The sequence below is a fragment of the Myotis myotis genome, unplaced genomic scaffold (genome assembly GCF_014108235.1).
Source record: "Myotis myotis isolate mMyoMyo1 unplaced genomic scaffold, mMyoMyo1.p scaffold_m19_p_1, whole genome shotgun sequence".
In the NCBI taxonomy this organism is placed as follows: Eukaryota; Metazoa; Chordata; class Mammalia; order Chiroptera; family Vespertilionidae; genus Myotis; species Myotis myotis.
The window spans coordinates 29,517,717-29,537,148 of NW_023416313.1; the positions used below are offsets into that span (position 1 = coordinate 29,517,717).

Genomic DNA, 19,432 nt, shown 5'->3' on the forward strand with positions numbered 1-19,432 from the left:
CACTGTGAATTCATTCCTAAAGAGTAACTTTGCTTTTAATGCCAGGTGTTTTTACCATCTCCCAGAAATTTATCAATTTTCTATATTAGTGGGAGTTATAGACTCATTAATCTTGAGTGGTTAGAAAATAGAATTCTGGATTATTAATTTTTTAGTTAACTGAAAGTCCTTATGTATATTATCTAAGGGTGACCAGTTTTTCAGAATTTAAGATGAATTTGCACTAACATGCTTAGTGCTGATATAAGGTGACCCAAAACACACAGCATTACCTAAGTCACACTTAGCTAACATATCTGAGCAGCTGCTATCCACTGTCCACTATGCTAGGGCCTAAATATAGAAACTTGTGTCCTTAAGGAGTTCAAAATCTAGTGGGACTGAGAAGTAATTACAAAATAAGTGCTACAGTCAAAGTAGAAGAGTGTTGTGGGAACTCAAAGGAGTGAGTGACTAATCTTAGAATCATATTTCCCAGGGGTTCTGTCCTCTTCTCACCTTGCACTGTCTCCATGGTGAGCTAATCCATTTCCAGGGCTTCATCTATCAACGTGACTCACATAGCTGTTTGTTATCCCCGAGTCCTGTTCTGGCCCATAAGGGCTTACTTGGTACCTCTGCGTTCAAATGCCACAGACACCCACAAAACAAACCAGCCCAAAATACATTAGTCATCCTCAGCTCCAAATCTTCAGTTCTCATTGTTATCTTACTCACTAAGGTCAGAAACCAAGTGGTCATCTTTGATGCTTCCTTCTAATCCCCCGATCAAAGGGTCACCAAATTCTGCCTTTCAGTGTTTCGCACACTGTTTCCTCTTCTTCACTCCCCTGTCAGGGATAACTCAACGCTGACTTATTTATCTATTCTGCAGGTTAATACCAGAGCTTGTAAAACTGATATTCTCCTACTTAATAATTTTGTCTCCTTGAGTAGGTAGCTGCCAATAAAGAAAAGTGGAACCACTCCAAGTTCTCTGAGTATGTCGATTGGAGGGAATTTCATGCAGGAATTTGGTTACACGGGTGATGGAAGAACTAAGAAGCCTACGGAGGGCAGCGGGCCAGCTTGGAAACAAGCAATGCTGAGTCTCACCCACTGGCCTATGAGTTACTTGAGGCAGGCAGGGGAAATGTATTCAACTTTTTCTCCCAGGCATCTGGTATAATACAATTATTTAAATACAGGGGTAGGCAAAAGTAGCTTAATAATAATAATAATACATAATGCAATAATTGATTAATAATAATTCAAGAATAAATTCATGATTTGTGTACTCACAGCTATACACCTATTTTTGCTCACCCCTGTATAGTCAATAATCATTAAATGTTGACAAAATGAATTAATTACTCTAAGAACCTAAGATCTTTTTGACTGAGAAGTTTCTAGAAAACTATCCCTGCTTCAGGCCCATTTCAATATATCTTACCATGGAAACAACTCTAATTATTTGAGAATTTGAGTCTTTAGATTCTAGAACATAAGACATTTAAACTGTTACCAAATGAAACAAATATTTTATCATTCCATTTTAAGAAATTGGATTCCTTGTATAGAAAAATGTTATATTTTTAAAGAAAATGAATATTTATAGTTTCTACAATAGATATTAAATTACAAATGCCGAACTTCTTATATTGATGTCATCTCAGCTTCATCTAGTGAGACTCTCATGTAGGTCTTTACTTCAGAACACAAGTACATACTTTAGTTGTCATGCCAATGTCATATGTGTTTCATATATCACAATGTGCCCATGTGACTCTCATTTGGTATAGGCCTATAACTCTTAATGTTTTTATTCACTGACAACGTTGGTTAATTACGAAATTGTTCAGAACACAATGCAAGACTGACAAAAATATCTGACTACACAGATGGATGAACCAAATGGGGTTATTTAGGATGAGACAAAGGTAAAAAAAAGATTATGATCTCTGAGGCATAGCATGAGGCTACAGTTGGTAAAAAAATAAAAATAAAAAAAATACCAATAATAAATAAGAATGTGGGCTTTGGCAACAATAAGAATGCCTGTATTTTAAAGATACAACAGAACATGACGAAGAAGTAAGCACAACAAACATATGCAGAATGAATATTAACATAATACTAAATGATGGTAAGATAAAAGTTTAGAAATTAACAGCCTATCTACAGATACAATGATGAATTTCTGTTGCAGATGTACATAATGGTGACAGTAATATGCAAAACATTAATTTAAACTGGAGGTTCCATTAGAAACAGATGTTGTGTGGTTCATTTCAATTACAGCTTATATTGGTTTATTTGTCAGGCCATTTATTACTATACTTCGTTTTCATGAGATGCAAATTGTATGGTTTTCTTTGTCCTATCTTTGCAGGAGGTATTAGTTATTACACTTAGTCTCCAGGTTACTTCTTCATTGTGGTTGACAGAGAATTGTCTTGATAGAAGTAAATGTTTTCCCTCTCTCCTTGTTCTCTTGGTTAATAAAACTAATATGTCTTCTCCACCCCTTTTTATTCAGTCATTTAGTAGCTCTGGGTCTCAGATTTCTCATAATACCTCTTTCTTTTTTTTAAATCAGGAGATGGACCAGATGATTGTTTTTCCTGAGTTTCCTTAATGTGTATAATTATTGTTTAATGAGATTCTAATATGGATGTTGATCAGCATCATTAATATGGCTCTTTCTGATTAGAGGAAATAAAGATGGAATCAACTTAGCACAAGGAAAGTGGAGTTTGTCATAATGAGACAAGAGCACTCATTAGAGGTTGAATTATTGAACATGTCCAGACCTCGTAAGAACTAGAAATAAAAGTAGAAAGTCTCTGTGAACTTGGTTGTTCATTCTATAACAATATCAGACCCTTCCTCTGATGGCTATTTTCTGCATCTTTATTTTCTTTCTTCCTTTGTAGGCTGGCTTCTTCTTTTCATTCAGAATCTCTCCCATCTCCAAACCTCATAATAGCAGTGCAACCCTAGTTACTATCATGACCTTTGCACTGGTCATACATCTATTGTCTCAGATCCTTTATCCAATAGCAAATTTCTGGGAGAGGACTCTGATTGATCCGTCTCATCTTTTTGAGCCAGGCACAAGTTTATTGCCTGCCTGTGGATCAAGTGCTCTTAAGCAAGATATCTACTCTCCATTTTCAAGGTGGATGGGGACAATATTAAATGATATAGAACTTGGCCTTGCTCAACCAGCAAGGGCTGTAGACAGGGCAGTTTCTATCACAAAGGGACTGTAAAAGTGGTAAACAACAATGCACAGCTCTACTACAGTCCTCCTTTGGGAGAAAACAACCTTAGCTTTGGAAAGAGCAGATATTGAGTTCATGTACAATGGAAAAATAATTTTCAGGAAAGAGGGATTTGTATTTGGGACCCCTTATAATGTATATTCACATGATGAAAGATAAAATACAAACGTGTGCAAGAACCCTGGGAATACATATATATATATATATATATATATATATATATATATATATATATATATATCCTGATTATATATGTGGCCTTTTTAAAAAAGAAAATTTTTAATTTTTTTAAAATTTCTTTATTGATTAAGGTATTACATATATGTCCTTATCCCACCATAACCCCCTATGTGGCCTTTTTTGAAATAATTTAAAAAGGAGGGGTTGCTCGCATGGGCCTTATGAATGGATGCAATATTGTAGGATGTTAAAGCACTATTTTGTCTCTTTACTAACAAATTAGACTGAAATGTGCTGATTGTGGAGGCAGCGAATAAGGGATGCTCACTTTTCCAACCCACTATGAAGTCTTCTTAGAGCTCATACTGGTAAAATGCATACCTCAATATATTTGCCTAACACATAACTCTTTTCCTCTATTTGGGTGCTAGATAATTAATGGATTTTTATCAAATGATTTCTCATGGTAAAGTGGCAAATTATACATGATCTAATGCCACCACTCACAAAGTGTCAAGGGGTATATTAAAGTCTTGGGGTAGACATATTAGAGTACATACTTTTCATAATAAATAATGATAGAAGATTTTGATATTTTTTCATGATACTAAAAAGAAAGATATATTCATCTAATGTAGGGTTTCTTAACCCTGGCACTACTGGCATTTTGAATCAAATAATTCTGTGCTGAGGTAACTGTACTGTGCAGTGCAATATATAGGGGCGTCCCTGGCTCTCCCCACAGATGCGAGTAGCACACAGCATTACTCCCAGCTGTCACAACGAAACTGCCTCCAGATGTTCCTAATGTGCTCGGGGGGGGGGGGGGGGTGTCAAAATTGCCCTGAATTTAAACTGCTATTAAAACAAGTGTAATTTCTATTCTTCAAAAGAATGACTTTCATTTGTTGTAAGTATTTTCTTATTTCTTTAAACATTTTTAGATTTAAAAAGTATGCCCTTCTGGAGCTCGATTGAGTACTCCAATTTGCTATCATCTATCTTCCTTTTCCTCAATGAACTGAATTTTGTCATGCCTGAGTTAGCCTGACCAATTTCATTAGCTCTCTCATACCCATTAATCCCATTAATTTGCCTCAGTATCAAAGAATCCCCTACGGCCTGTAGTTTCTAAATATGTCCCACTTCCATTTAAGGAGTAGCTTGCAAACCTGAGAAAGCAGATTGGAGACTTGTAAATATACTTGGGAAGAAAAATTATTTTAGTGGTTCCCACCAAATTATTAATACCTTTGATTTTTTTTCCCTGAACTTTCATTCTCCCTGGAGTGCTTGCACTTTGGACTAATGAAGAATTAATAGAAAATCTGTTGTATGAGGAAAAAAAATACAATAATTTTAATCTTTTCATTTCTATATAAAAATAGGATACACCAAAATGATGTCATAGGCTTTTTTATATTCAGATGTCACTGTTAATATTTATATTAAGCTTTAGAGGGAAAGAATAATGCATTTAAGGCACAGTTTGTCATCTCTCAGACACGTAGATCATAATGTCTATCATAGAGAATTTGCCGGTCTCACAAGGTTTGGAGAAGAATGGTGATAGTAGATATGAAGGGTTATAAAAACCACAGTGCACCCTCTGGGAGAAAGAGATTATTGTCTTGAGTAAGGTACAATGTAGATGGTCCTAAAAGAAGAGATTGCTGTGCTTTAGGTCTTTCCAAAATGTTTATCATTATCATTAACTTCAAAAAGTTTTTATTAAGGTTAGGAATCTCATATGTCTATATTTCATTTATCATATAATCAGGTTATAGATTAAAATAATAACCCTAGACATGCTTAGGAAGAAACACTCTGAAAGGTACTTGTCCCACATCACCCATTTCCAAATGTAACTTTGGAGCATAAATTTTCACTGAATTACTTCTTATTGAAAATAGAGTAAGTTATTGCTCTAATTTAAAACCATGATGTGACTTTTAGTCAATGTTTATTGAAAATAGTGTGAGTTGTGTAGAGAAAAGATCTTACTGCATGTGTATAGTTCTTTCTCTACGGGAAACAAAACAGTTTCCAGAAAGAGAAGGGAAAAATCACACACCCACAACCCCACCTCCCCCCAACACACACATTCAAATGTATGCAGAGATTACTCCTGCTTACATTATTTTCTCCTTTTCACTCTCCAATGTTTACTTACCACAAACTCATATTTTAATTATAGTGTATATTATTACAGTTTTATTTTGTCATTATAATCTTTCATACTTGACAATAATAAATGTTTTCCCAGTACACATTAAAACTATTGAGGAGAATATGGAGTAAGAATTTCACTTCATGGTCTTATTCTGAGGAAATCCTTCGTAGCACTCATGAGATTCTGGAAGTTTATGGGTATTCAACATGAGTATTTTTTCCTATTTATTGAATTTATTGGGGTGACACTGGTTAACAAAATTATACAGGTTTCAGGTGCACAATTCTACAACACATTATCTGTACACTGTCAAGTCTCTGTCCATCACCATTTATACCCCTATACCCTTCTCCACCTCCCCTCACCACCATCCCCCCCCACATTGAAACATGTATTCTATTGCTGATCATGCTGATTCCTATGGCAGAATTTACAATAACATGTCTTTGGCTAGTTATTACTTATCTTACACTGGCTGAATTACAAATAAGAAACCAACACCAAAACTTACAAGTGATCACAGTTGGTTGCTTATTTTCATGGTCAAAGAGGTCCTCTGCCTACAAGTACTTTAATAAGCATCTCTTTAAAAATAGAAATGCTTATGAAAATGAATATGTAATTTGGAAGTATGATATAAATCTTTAAATAGCAATGAACAATTTTGAAGATAATATTTGTGTAGCATGTTATAGTTTCTAAAGTACCTTCACCATAATTTTCCCAAGTAATGCTCACAGTAAGCCAGTAAAATGCTATTATTTCTAAAATGAGGCATTCGAAATATAAGGGGTTAAGTTAGTTGGTCATGGTTACATAGCTCTGCATGTGGTAGATCTTGGAATCAAGGTATTTTGGAATCTAAAGATCCAGAATTTTTCTAATTCATTTCCCTCTGAAAAGGTATGATGTTAATTTAAAGAGAACACAGATAAGAATGGTAACAATTAACAAGAGAATTGTGTATAAACCTGTGGGTTCCTTTGTAATTGAAGGTAAGGTGGAAGGAAGTTTTAGACATTTAAAGGGAATATTGCATGATTAATAGCAAATAGCATATATCCTTGTCATTGAACAAGAAATAATAAGCTTTGAATTATTGCAAGATGGTTTCTGAGTAAATAGTGTAAGCATTCTTGAATATAATGGTTAAAGGGCACTGAAACTCATTATCCAGACTGAATATTGTGTTATTCTTAAGAAATGCATAAATATCCATCCAGAGATCTAGATAAAGCGCAGTTTGCCCACATGTGAGGCATGATGTGAGTCAATGTTTCTCAACTAGTGAGTGGTATGTAGTGTACATACCACTCTGTAAAGCAATGGCATTGCACCAACATTGTGATGTCATTGCTACCATTTATTTTTTTTTAATGGACAACAATCATTTGTATTATTGGATTTCTTTAACCCTGTCTGATGTGGCTCATTTGGTTGGAGCATTGTTCCATACACTAAAGGGTGGTAGGTTTGATTTCCAGTCAGGGCACATACCTGGTTGCAGATTTGATCCCCAGTTGGGGCACTGCAGAAGGCAGCTGAACGATACTTCTCTCTCACACATCTCTCTCTCTCTCTCTCTCTCTCTCTCTCTCTCTCTCTCTCTCTCTCTCCTTTCTCCTTTCCTCTCACTGAAATTAAAAAAAAATAATAAAACCAGAAAATACAAAAACAGACAATTACAGATCTAAAATAATCATTCTATAATTTTTAGTGTAACCTTTTATAGGAGGTGAGAAAGCAAACTCAAGTACAAACCTATCTCTGACCTCAAACAAATTCCTGAAACAAAGCAGGGATGAGGGTAAGAGAAGAACTGATGAGCAGTTCCACCACTGTTGTCGTTCTCAGGCCAAATAAACATCTCCATCCAATGCTTTATAAACTACCTTTCAGGACTATTAGACAAGTTGTCATCTCTAGAAAGATTCAGATAATGGTATTAATAATCTTCATAGGGCAAACAACAGTATTCATTCAAAAGGCATTCACAGTTTGCAAAACACCCTCTCCTTTTACATGCATACATTTTTAGTTATTACTTAGCAAACATTCCCTCCAAATATGTAGTAAATATAATATCCAGAGGTCAATTTTTGTGAACATGGCTTGGTATAATTTTCCTTTTTGACCTTTCCTGTGATATCATCACCTTAACGTCAAATATTAAAATTCAATTAACTGTTTTTTTCTATGTTGGTGGGAATGGCTGTGCATGCATCTAATTATTGCTGTAGCACCTCTAACCTATTGGTTGCCTTGTGCTTAGAGGTGCAGATGTCAATATACTCACTCAAATGTATCCCCTTAAGGGACAGCAGGACGGGACCATGTGTCTCTGGGCATTCACAATACCACAAGCTATCACCTTCTTAACAAAAGTCCTCAGATGATGATGATGATGATGATGATGATGATGATGATAATGACGATGATAATGACGATGACAGTAAATTCTTTTTTGTTGTTTGTTTCCTTTATTTCACAGGATTATACACTCACCATGTATTTCCAGCAGTCTTGGAAAGACAAAAGGCTTTCTTATTCTGGAGTCCCGCTAAACCTCACACTAGACAACAGGGTAGCCGACCAACTCTGGGTACCAGATACGTACTTTCTGAATGACAAGAAATCATTCGTGCATGGGGTTACAGTGAAAAACCGAATGATCCGGCTGCATCCTGATGGAACAGTTCTGTATGGGCTCCGGTGAGTGGCTTGTGTTGCATGTTTTACTGTTGTTGTTGTGTTTTATGTTTCTTTCTTGAGGAAGTGGGCAGAGGGGAGAGAAGCAAGTAAGAAAATATCTAGAATCTTTTATCTGTATAATGCAATTATATTAAAAACCAGAAAATCTCTTTTGGAACCATTTGAGCTAAATCTAGGCAACTTTTTCCATTGAAGGTGAGTGAATTATTTGCCTTAAACTTTAAATAATAAACAGTAGTAAGAAAATGTCTGCCAGACAGAATTCACATCTAGGTTATTGTAGAAGTTATCTATTTTTTTTAACCAATTGCTTAATTATCTTAGAGCCACCCAGACTGAACTGTGTTCTAAGTATTCAGTATAACTACTTAATTATAAAAGGGAATTGGGTAACAATATTTTAAAGAAGTAGGACAATATTTGTGGTGACTTTGAGAAGATCCAAAGTGTTTGTTTTTTTTTAATTCTTGATTGTTTAAAGTATTACATATAGTATTACATATGTCTTCTTTTTCCCCCATTGACCTCTCCCCAGCCACCCTCACCCCCCAGCACATGCCCAACATGGTTTTATTACCTGAAATATCTATGTTTTACCTTGTATATTTAGGCATATGATTCATATTGAATTAATTTTTATTACATGTGAGGTAGGGATTGAGGTTCAGTTTTTCCATATGGCTATCTAGTTATTCCAGCAACACTTATTGGTGCCTTTGACTGAATAAGTAGGAGTCTATTCCTAGGCTCTCTTCTCTTCTATTGTTCTACTTGTCCATCCTTAGGCAGTTTCACAATACTTTAATTGCCATAACTCTGTTAAATTACCAAGTCAAGTCCCACAACTTTGTACTTACTGTTTAATATTGTTTTGGATATTAAAGGTCCTTTGCATCTGCCTACCAAAAGAGATTACTGAGATTATAATCAAGATTGCATTGAATCTGTAGGTCAGTTTAGGGAGAATTGACATGTTAAAATTATAAAGTCTTTTAATCAATGAACATAATATATCTACATTTAGTTAGTTTATGCTTAATTTATATCAGCAATGTTTTACACCATAGTGGATTTTGTTTTAATTCTTTGCATCTTTGAGAATCAAGTAGAAAAGAGGTATCATACACTTATAGAGGTCTATTATTTTATTTTATTTTTAAATTAAATCTTTATTGTTCAGATTATTACATTTGTTCCTCTTTTTTCCCCCTATAGCTCCCCTCCACCCGGTTCCTACCCACCCTCTGCCCTTACCTCCCCCACCCACTGTCCTCATCCATAGGTGTATTATTTTTGTCCAGTCTCTTCCCGCACCCCCCACACCTCTTTACCCCCTGAGAATAGTCAGTTAACCCCCTTTCTATGCCCCTGATTCTATTATATTCACCAGTTTATTCTGTTCATCAGATTATTTATTCACTGGATTTTTAGATTCACTTGTTGATAGATGTGTATTTGTTGTTCATAATTTGTATCTTTACCTTTGTCTTCTTCTTCCTCTTCTTAAAAGATACCTTTCAGCATTTCATATAATACTGGTTTGGTGGTGATGAACTCTTTTAGCCTTTTCTTATCTGTGAAGCTCTTTATCTGACCTTCAATTCTGAATGATAGTTTTGCTGGATAAAGTAATCTTGGTTGTAGGTTCTTGGTATTCATCACTTTGAATATTTCTTGCCACTCCCTTCTGGCCTGCAAAGTTTCTGTTGAGAATTCAGCTGACAGTCGTATGGGTACTTCCTTGTTGGTAACTGACTTTCTTTCTCTTACTGCTTCTAAGATTCTCTCTTTGTCTTTTGCTCTTGGCATTTTAATTATTATGTGTATTGGTGTGGTCCTCTTTGGATTCCTTTTGTTTGGGGTTCTCTGTGCTTCCTGGACTTGTAAGTCTATTTCTTTCACCAAGTAGGGGAAGTTTTCTGTCATTATTTCTTTAAATATGTTTTCAATATCTTGCTCTCTCTCATCTTCTGGCACCCCTATAATTCGGATGTTGGTTCGCTTGAAGTTGTCCCAGAGACTCCTTACACTATCTTCATATTTTTGGGTTCTTTTTTCTTTTTGTTTTTCTGGTTGGGTGGTTTTTGCTTCTTCGTATTTCAAATCTTTGACTTGATTCTTTCGATCCTCTAGTCTGCTGTTGGAACTCTGTATAATATTATTTCAGTCAGTGTATGCTTAATTTCTAGTTGGTCCTTTTTCATATCCTTGAGGGTCTCACTAGATTTCTTGAGGGTCTCACTAAATTTATCAGCGGTTTCTAGAAAATTCTTGAAAAATCTTATAAGTGTGGTTTTGAAATCTATATCCAGTAGTTTTCTTTCCTCCATTGCTGTCATTTGTGACCTGTTTCTTTGTCTTCGTATTTTTTATGATTGCCTGTGTTGATAGAGTGGCTTTCTGTGCTAGGTGTCCTATAGGGCCCAGTGGCTCAGCCTCCCCAATTACCTGAGGTGGACACTCTTGGTGCACCCCTTTGTGGGCTTTGTGCACAGTCTTGTTGTGGTTAAGCCTTGATTGTTGTAGGTATCACTGGGAGGAATTGACCTCTAGGCCAATTGTCTGTGAGAATCAGCTGTGCTTGCAGTGGGAGAATTTCTGTGCTGGAGACACCCTTCTGGGGAAAGACTTGCTTCTGTGGGGCTTTGGTGCTCACTGAGTCTGCCCCCTTAGTGTGTCCATTATGGATCTGAGGAGTTGTAATCTGGATGGTCCCAATCTGACCACTAGGTACACTGGCTCTTGGATCTCTAAGGAGGTGCTAATTTAGCCTCTTCCTGAGGCTACCCAGCAGGAGCTATGGAGAGATATGAAGATTCCTCTTCTTTGTTTGGGGTTTGGAGGTGCCCAGATGAGGCCCAGCTGTGAAGCAATGCAAGCTGCTGTGGGGCCTTGGGCCTTCTTTTGGAAGTTCTGGGTCTCTCTAACCCAGCTGCAGTTTGTTAGGTAATTTTCAGATTGCAAAGGGCCAAGCCTTTCATATGCAAAAGCCTCTGTGTATGTCTTGGGTGGGGCGGGGTCTCAGGGAATTAACAAGGTGGAGCAAGCAGCTATGGCTGCCCCTCAGTCCTACCCTAAGAGGCCCCGTGTCTCAGTGTCTCGGTAATCGCTGCAAGCACCTCTGAGAGAAAGCCACCCACAAGTTCCGACCGATGCCAGACAGTCCAGTTTCTCCCCATACGAGTCTGGGTCCCTAGAGACTCGCCCGGAACTGGAGTTCAGAGCAGTCGGGAGCTTGAGACTCCCTCTCGATTGAAAAAGACACCAGCGTCCTCCGTTGCCAGCCCTTTCCACGTGTGCTTCCATACCTCTGCACTTTACTTCTGCACCTCCTCTGAGTCTCAGTGTGCTTTTCTCTTTCCTTCTAGTTGTAGAATTTCCACTCAGCCAGCCTTCCTGTGGTTCTGGGTGATGTCTGTTTTGTCTTTTAGTTGTATTTTTGAAGTGGTTGTGCGAGGCATCAATTTCCAGTGTTTACCTATGCTGCCATCTTGGTTTCTCCCCTAGAGGTCTATTATTAACCCTCATGTAGTAGGGGTCCTTTTAGGCTACAGTTTTAGGCTAAAATTTAAATTAGCTGTCAGTTTTATGAATATCAAAATTATGACATACTATTATTATTGTAGGAAATGTAGAATAGTGTTTTTTAAATTCTTTTTGTCACCTTTTGTGATCCCTTTGAAAAGCTGATCAAAGCTATACATCCAGAGGCTCATTCAGCCTCAAACTTCCCTACTATTTTAGAGTGTTTATCAGCCTCCTTAAAAATTCTTCCTCACACCATTGACTTTGAGCTAAAACCTTTATTATGGGTCATAATCCTACAATTAATGTCTGTATGTTCACCCATACCCCCTAACAATATGCAAGTGGAAAAAATAAATCTTGATAAAACTTGTGAACTTAACCTAGTGGTTGGTTATCTTTAATCTTATTGCTGCATATTCTTTTCAGACTTTGCTCCATTCTTTTATTAAATTCCCCAGTCTTCCCTCTCTATTGGCTCTACCCCCCCACCCCCACCCCGTGTTCTCTTGGAGCACCCCTCCTTTGGTTTCTTCTACTTCTTCATCACTCATTTACTCCTCAATCTCCAAAACCATGGTGGCCCTCATCCATGTGACCTTCCTAAAATAGCTCTTTCAAAAATTCCCAGCACCAATTTCAATCTACACTCTTGACTTCTCTGAATAATTGAAGAGTGATGACTGACCTTGACTTCAGGAATTCCAAGACCCAACACAATTATTTCATTACTCTTGTTCTGTCTCTTCGCTATTCAATCACTTCTTCCTCTTTCGTTTCTAATAGTGCCCAACTCATTGAATTTAACAGCTTAAGTATCTAAAATCTCAAAATCACTGAGTACAGAAAAATATTTGTAATTGCTTACTGAGCATCTGTATCTGGATACCCTGCCAGGTCCTCCTGACATGACCCTTATTTCATATTATCTGTTTTTCCGTCCTACTCCTTTCCTACCTGCTAACAAAATCATCATCACCCTAGTCAATAGGCATAAATGCAGCATCTTTGACTTTACATCTCTTTTGTCCCTGAGATCCAATCTGCTGCTTTTACTCTATCTCAACCATCTCTATTTCCAAACCGTTCCCATCACCAAATAAATCAATATCCTCACTATATGTCACTTTCTGGCCAATTTCTTGTCTCAGTTTTTCCCCTTTTCATCACTGCTATCTTATTTTTTCCTACAGTGTGTGTCAGATCATATCACTCCCACATTAAAAAAAGTTTTCCACAGTCCCCATAAAAAGTATGTTTTCAGTCTTCTGTGTCGAATCTAAGACCCTCTATGTATAACCAAAGTTCTTTCCCACATTATTGCCCATTTTCTTCCTCTAAGGCCTTTAAAAACAACTTACTATTTTTTCTGAACACATCCAGGACATTTTAAATTAAATATGTCCCAAATATTGCATGAATCATATCTATACTAAAAAACAAAAAAAGAACAAAGGACTATTGCTATTTATTTGAAATTCAGATTTAACTGAGCATGTTGTATTTTATCTGGCAACCTTATAGCCCTACGGAAACGCACTCTCTTCTCTACCCCCAGAGACTTCCCCCTACTTCACTACTTTCTCCTTACTATCTTTTTAAGCCTTTCTCAAATTCCATTTCCTCCTTGAGGACTTTTGCAATCTTCCTAACCAGATAAAAACTCTCTCATTTGATACCTTACTTCACTTTAATCTCATAAAGGCCCTTGAGATTTGTTTGTAACTCTCTTATAATACTCTATCTTTCTGTCTTAGAGTTATTTTTCTGTGATGCAAACAAAATTGTATTTGTTGAAATGTGAACTCTATTTCCTTAACCTTTGTATACCCTCTCTCAAACCAAATCAATGTTGGAAAAATTGAAATGAAAATGTATAGGATATGTCCCCCAACTCAAGATAGTTATCAGCTACAACATTTCTGATATCTAAATGATGACTTTTAATAAAATAGAATCACTGCTGTTAATGACCAGATGTGTTCTGCCTCTTGTCCAAACATGATCCAGCTGGCTGCAAACCCCGATTTTCTCCAAGGCCTAGCCCTGTGGGTGCTGAAAGACTGTGTTTATCTTTCCATGAAAATGGCAGGCATGGAATGACTTAATTCTGGGAAGACATTTAGTGGCATATTTAACCTCCTTAAATTACCCTTTTGTTTGCATTTCCCTCCTAACCATGGCCTTGGCTTTTCTTTCAGAGTCCCATAATGCTTCTTTTTTGCAGCTTCTAGCAAATGTGAGCCCAGAGCCAGATGGCTTGAGGGTATAGGTGAGACTGGGCAGTGGAATTGGTAGTAAAAATCTTCCAGCCAAATACTAGCTCACACTGGTACTCAGTAAGTGTGTTGCAGAGTATGCATGTGGACTTGTGTCCACACACTGTAAGCAGACACAGTAAGATGTTCTTATCACATCATTTTAACTAACACCTAAATAAATAATTGAAACTACACAATGCCTCAGGCATTATGCTAAGTACTCTTCTGATACTGTTGTATTTAATCGTTACCATAACACTGAACTGTATACTATTTTTATGCTACTTTTATAGATACCAATACTAGGAGAACTGAAGTAACTTTACCTTTCTCATATTTTATTATTTACTTTCCATTTGTAAAATTTTTTAAATATTTATTGTTGAAAGTATTACATATGCTCCCTTTTTCTCCCCAATGACCCCTTCTAGCCTGCCCTCCCCAGCCCAGGCCCTCACCACCTTATGTCTGAGTCCATGGGTTATGCACATATGCATACAAGTTCTTTGGTTGATCTCTTCCTACCCACCCACCAACCCCCGCTTTCCCTCTGAGATAGGTCCAAGCTGATATACACATTACAATTGTCTGATGAATTACCTGAAATCTCTTTTACTCTAAATGTGTTCTATTCCTTTATTCCCCCTGGTAATTATTTTTAAATCATGTTATTTTTATGATTACATCTCCTTGTTGTAAATGTGTTCCTTTATTTCCCACAGCTGAGGCTTGGACAGGCGTATATTAGTTATTATGTTGTGTTTTGGCAAGGCGGCTTCCCAAGCCATATTGTGTACCTCTATCAGGAGACACAAATGCCCGGAGATCTCTTTTTGTGATCTGAAACTTGATGAGCAGATTTAGGCTTTGGCAATCTGATATAGCTACTGTAATAATCCCATTAATTTATATGTAATTGTATTAGTTTGCTATGGCTGCTGTAACAAAGTATCACACAATGTATAGCTCTGGAGGCTGCCAGGTTGGTTTCTTTTGAAGGCCATGAGGGAAGGATCTGTTCCAGGCCTCTCTCCTTGCCCTGTAGATGGCCTCTCCCTGTGTCTCTTCAGATCTCCTTCCTTCTGTGTGTATCTCTGTGTCACCTTTTTATAAGGACACCAGTCATAGTAGGCCTATGCTAATGATTTCACCTTAACTTGGTTACCACTGCAAAGACCATATCTCCAAATAAGGTCACATTCTAAGGTACTGGAGGTCAGGACTTCGATGTATGAATTTCGTGGGACACAATTCAGGCCGTAACAGTAACAAATTTTAGCAGTCTCTGATAACCTTTCCCTAAATTTATTTAGAGTTTGCAAAATGATATTGTTCTATCACTCCTTCTTTACTTATTAACTAAATTATTCTCTAAAGAAGAACTCTCCCTCATCAACTATTGGGTAATCCTGAGGTAAAGTTGGTACAATGAAGGTAGGATCCGTATTTGATTGTTCTTCCTCATTTAGCAGTTTTCAAATTAGCAAGTTGTTTCCCGAAAACCCCCAAATGTGATCACTCAGGTTTGGCATTTTGTTGTTTGTGTGTTTATCATCATGAAGTCACATGTTATAAACAGGTATGTCTGTTTCCATCCACTGTAGCTATTGTTATTTTTGATTCTCATTTTGTCTAACAATTGGCCAGGGGCAGACCCTTTAAATTGGCTCCTGAGTTCTTTCAACATGTCCCCAGTTGTCTCTGATAGCTTCCTTGTCTTCTGTTACACCAACTTGCACACTCTTTGTCCCAGAAATGGAGAAGATACATCATGAGTTCATACTGATGTTTCCAACGCAAGTTTAGAATTACAGAGCTTTAGTCAACTTCTTTGAATTAATTTTTGTTTCTTTTCCATTAAAAATATTGATTCTTAATATATTAAGATCTTATTTACTTACTTTATCCTATTAAATATGCATAATATATGCATGAGCATATATATATATATATATATATATATATATTATTCATAATAGCTTTTAAATAATAGTAGCAACATTATTGTTACTAATGATGTGACTACCAGAAGGGGGTTAAGATTTCTCTGCAGTCTCTTTTTTTTTTTTTGTCTTTAGGATATATCATGTTACAGATATTGAGTAGAATTACTATGTTGAAGTTATATTTTAGGTTTCAGTTTAGAACAGTTCCTTCCTGCAGGGTTAGTCTACTAGTTTACTTCATTTTGCTTTTGATTTTTAAAATTAACTTAATTTCATAATTATGTAAAACATTTGCATGGCTCTAAAGTCAAAACGTAAAACAAAGTCTTACCGCCTTTGCTGTCCCCACCCTTCTCCCATTCCTTTCCTTCCCCAAAGGTAAGCATTTTCATTTGTTTTGGGATTTTCCCTCCATTTTAACAGACACATATGTCTATTCCCATCTTTGCTAGAAGGTAGCATTGTACACCCACTAGTCTTTACTTTGTAAACTGATTTTGCAAAGCCACCATAAATGTTGGAAGCAGAGTTTTAACCCAGATCTTCTCATTTCAGCTCACACCCTTTGCACTTGCACAAAGCAGCCTATTACTGTCCTGTGTGAGTGTTTCTTTCGCTGAAGTTCATTTCTAGGAAGACAGTTGTTCTTGTGGATGCTTTCGCTTATCACTATTATAGAAATGAAAGTAATTGCAGAAGGTGCACAGCATGAATGGAGCTAGCTCTGCCAAGTGGGTGAGTTTTTTAAAAATGTACACAACTGTGTCAGGTTTGCTAGCACGTACTCATGACTCCAGATTCCAAAGAGACTCCTCTAAGCTTCTGCTTCAGAAATGTATCTAATGTTTACCAGAAACCTGTGGCCTGATGGGTGTGAGAACTCCCTACCGCATTTGCTTACTGAGCTCTACTCTGAATCAATTTTTTGATGTTCTTGACAGTGCCTGACTATGGGTTGTACAGGAGAACAAAACCAATGGCTACGTTTATTGAATATAAAAGAAAGAGAGAGTTTTCCACTATTCCTTGGAGGATCATCTCCTCCTGTCTTGGTTTTCATGATAAAGCAAAATAAAAAAGTAAAAACAATGATTTTGAGAATACAGATCCAAAAGGAAGCCTGCAGTGTTGATTTTAAAGGTAGTTTGGGGGTTCCTAAGTGTTTATGTTAGCTTTCTACATTGATTGTACACCCTGAAAAAAGTTATTCTCTCTCCCTACAGACTTTCCCTGTATAGAAGCAGTTACTATTATATTCAATAGTTCTGATCAGATCACATAGGGCTTACTTTCAGATGTTGGGCAAAAATATTGTTGATTGTAGAGAATAAATATGGGGGCTGGTGCAGTGTTTGCAGAGGAGGGCTGGCTGATATTGATAAATGCATCCTGTTAAGAGAAAGAAACTTTTACTTCAAATGGAAGAGGGGGGAAAAACAGGCCCTGCATAAAGAATAGATAGCTCACTTTATTAGAAAGACTGCCTGGAGACACTTCCCCCACCAAAGAGCACAGTATTGTTATTCCTCTCACACTGTGGTTGGCTTATATGCTAGAGTTTCATCAGTGGAGTACAGAAAGAGCTATTTAAAATGTTCTCCAGTGAAAGGGCTATACTTTTGTCTCTCAAAGATATATATTTTTTAATAGAGGCCCGATGCACGAAATTTGTGCAAGGGGCTCAGCCCCGGATGGCATGGTGGCCGCCTCTGCCTCGGCCCCTGCTACACGGCTTAGTCCTGAAGGTCATCTGGAAGGACACCTGGTCTAATTAGCATGTTGTGCTTTTATTATTATACATATTTCTTATTCATCTATTTATATATGAAAAGGTTTATTACAAAACGATGCTTGTTAGGGTATTCTTTTTGATCATTATAATATTATGATTACTTTAACTGCTAAATGAGCATTTTTAAATAATTATGCAGGTACTATAGCTATTGTGTGATTATGTGATCCGTGGCTGTGTAAGTACAATTAAATTAATTAAGTAAAAGATGGACCATAATTTATCTGAAAAGCAGCCACAGCCCCTCAAGTTCATAACCTTCATGAGTCTGTGGAATAACACCAATGTGAACTCTCAGGATAGAAGTAAATAACAGGAGGGCAAAACTGAAAGAAGAAGGAAGATGAAAGGAAGGAAAGAACAATGAAGGAAAGGAAAATCAAATATGTTAGATAATGTGCTGTGAATCTTAGAACCTAGTTATAGTATTACAAAGGACACTACTTCCAAAAAGGTGTATTAGGTTTTGACAACCGTTTGTGGATTTTAAAAGTATTCTACTCCATGATTCTCAATTCATTCCATTAAACCATCATTTTCAACTTTGGTATTTTAGCACTGCTGTCATGAGTTTTTGCCACAACTGTATATTATCTAAAATATTGATTTATTTTTTTACTTAAGTATATATGCATGTGTGTATATAAATGCATATAAAATTTTAAAGGAAGATTTTATTAGTCTTGTACATGAAAAAAACATTATTTAAAAAAAATAGAGATTAAAGTGCATCTAAGCTAGAAATTTTATTAAAATGTAAAAATGATTATCCATGTTCTATCTACAGTGATCTTTCCTTATTTGTAGAATTGAGATAATAATGTTGATTCTTGTTATAGGATATTAAATAAGTTAATAACAACAAAGGATTTACAGTATTCTTTTTTTTTAATTTAAACTCTTTATTGTTTAAAGCAGTGGTCGGCAAACTGCGGCTCGCGAGCCACATGCGGCTCTTTGGCCCCTTGAGTGTGGCTCTTCCACAAAATACTGACTTCTGCGCACGGGCCACGAAGTTTCAATCGCACTGTGTGTGTGTGCCGCATGTTGTATTTTGTGGAAGAGCCACACTCAAGGGGCCAAAGAACCGCATGTGGCTCGCGAGCCGCAGTTTGTCGACCACTGGTTTACAGTATTACATAAGTCTCCTTTTTCCCCCATTGACATCTCCTTGGCCTTTCCCACCCCACAACACATGCCCTCACCCCTACCCCCCATCTGTGTTCTTTGGTTATGCTCATATGCATGCATACATGTTTTTTGGTTGATCTCTTATCCCCTCACCCCCCACCTTCCCTCATAGGTTAGACAGTCTATTCTATGCTTCTATGACTCTGGTTCTATTTTTGTTATCAGTTTATGTTGTCCATTATATTCCACAAATGAGTGAGATCATGTGATATTTATCTTTCTCTGACTGGCTTGCTTTGCTTAGCATAATGCTCTCCAGTTCCATCCATGCTGTTGAAAATGGTAAGAATTCCTTCTTTTTTATAGCGGCGTAGTATTCCATTGTGTAGATGTATCACAGTTTTCTAATCCACTCATCTGCTGATGGGCACTTAGGCTGTTTTCAA

At 36.8% G+C, this 19,432-nt stretch overlaps 1 protein-coding gene across 1 annotated transcript in view; it reads left to right on the forward strand.

The window, feature by feature from the left end:
• The window catches only part of GABRB1 (gamma-aminobutyric acid type A receptor subunit beta1), a 367,547-nt gene that overhangs the window by 135,552 nt on the left and 212,563 nt on the right, over nt 1-19,432 (forward strand). The window contains exon 4 of the mRNA XM_036332902.1: nt 8,111-8,331. Coding sequence (XP_036188795.1) covers nt 8,111-8,331 — 221 coding nt within the window. The remainder of the gene's footprint in view (nt 1-8,110; nt 8,332-19,432) is intronic.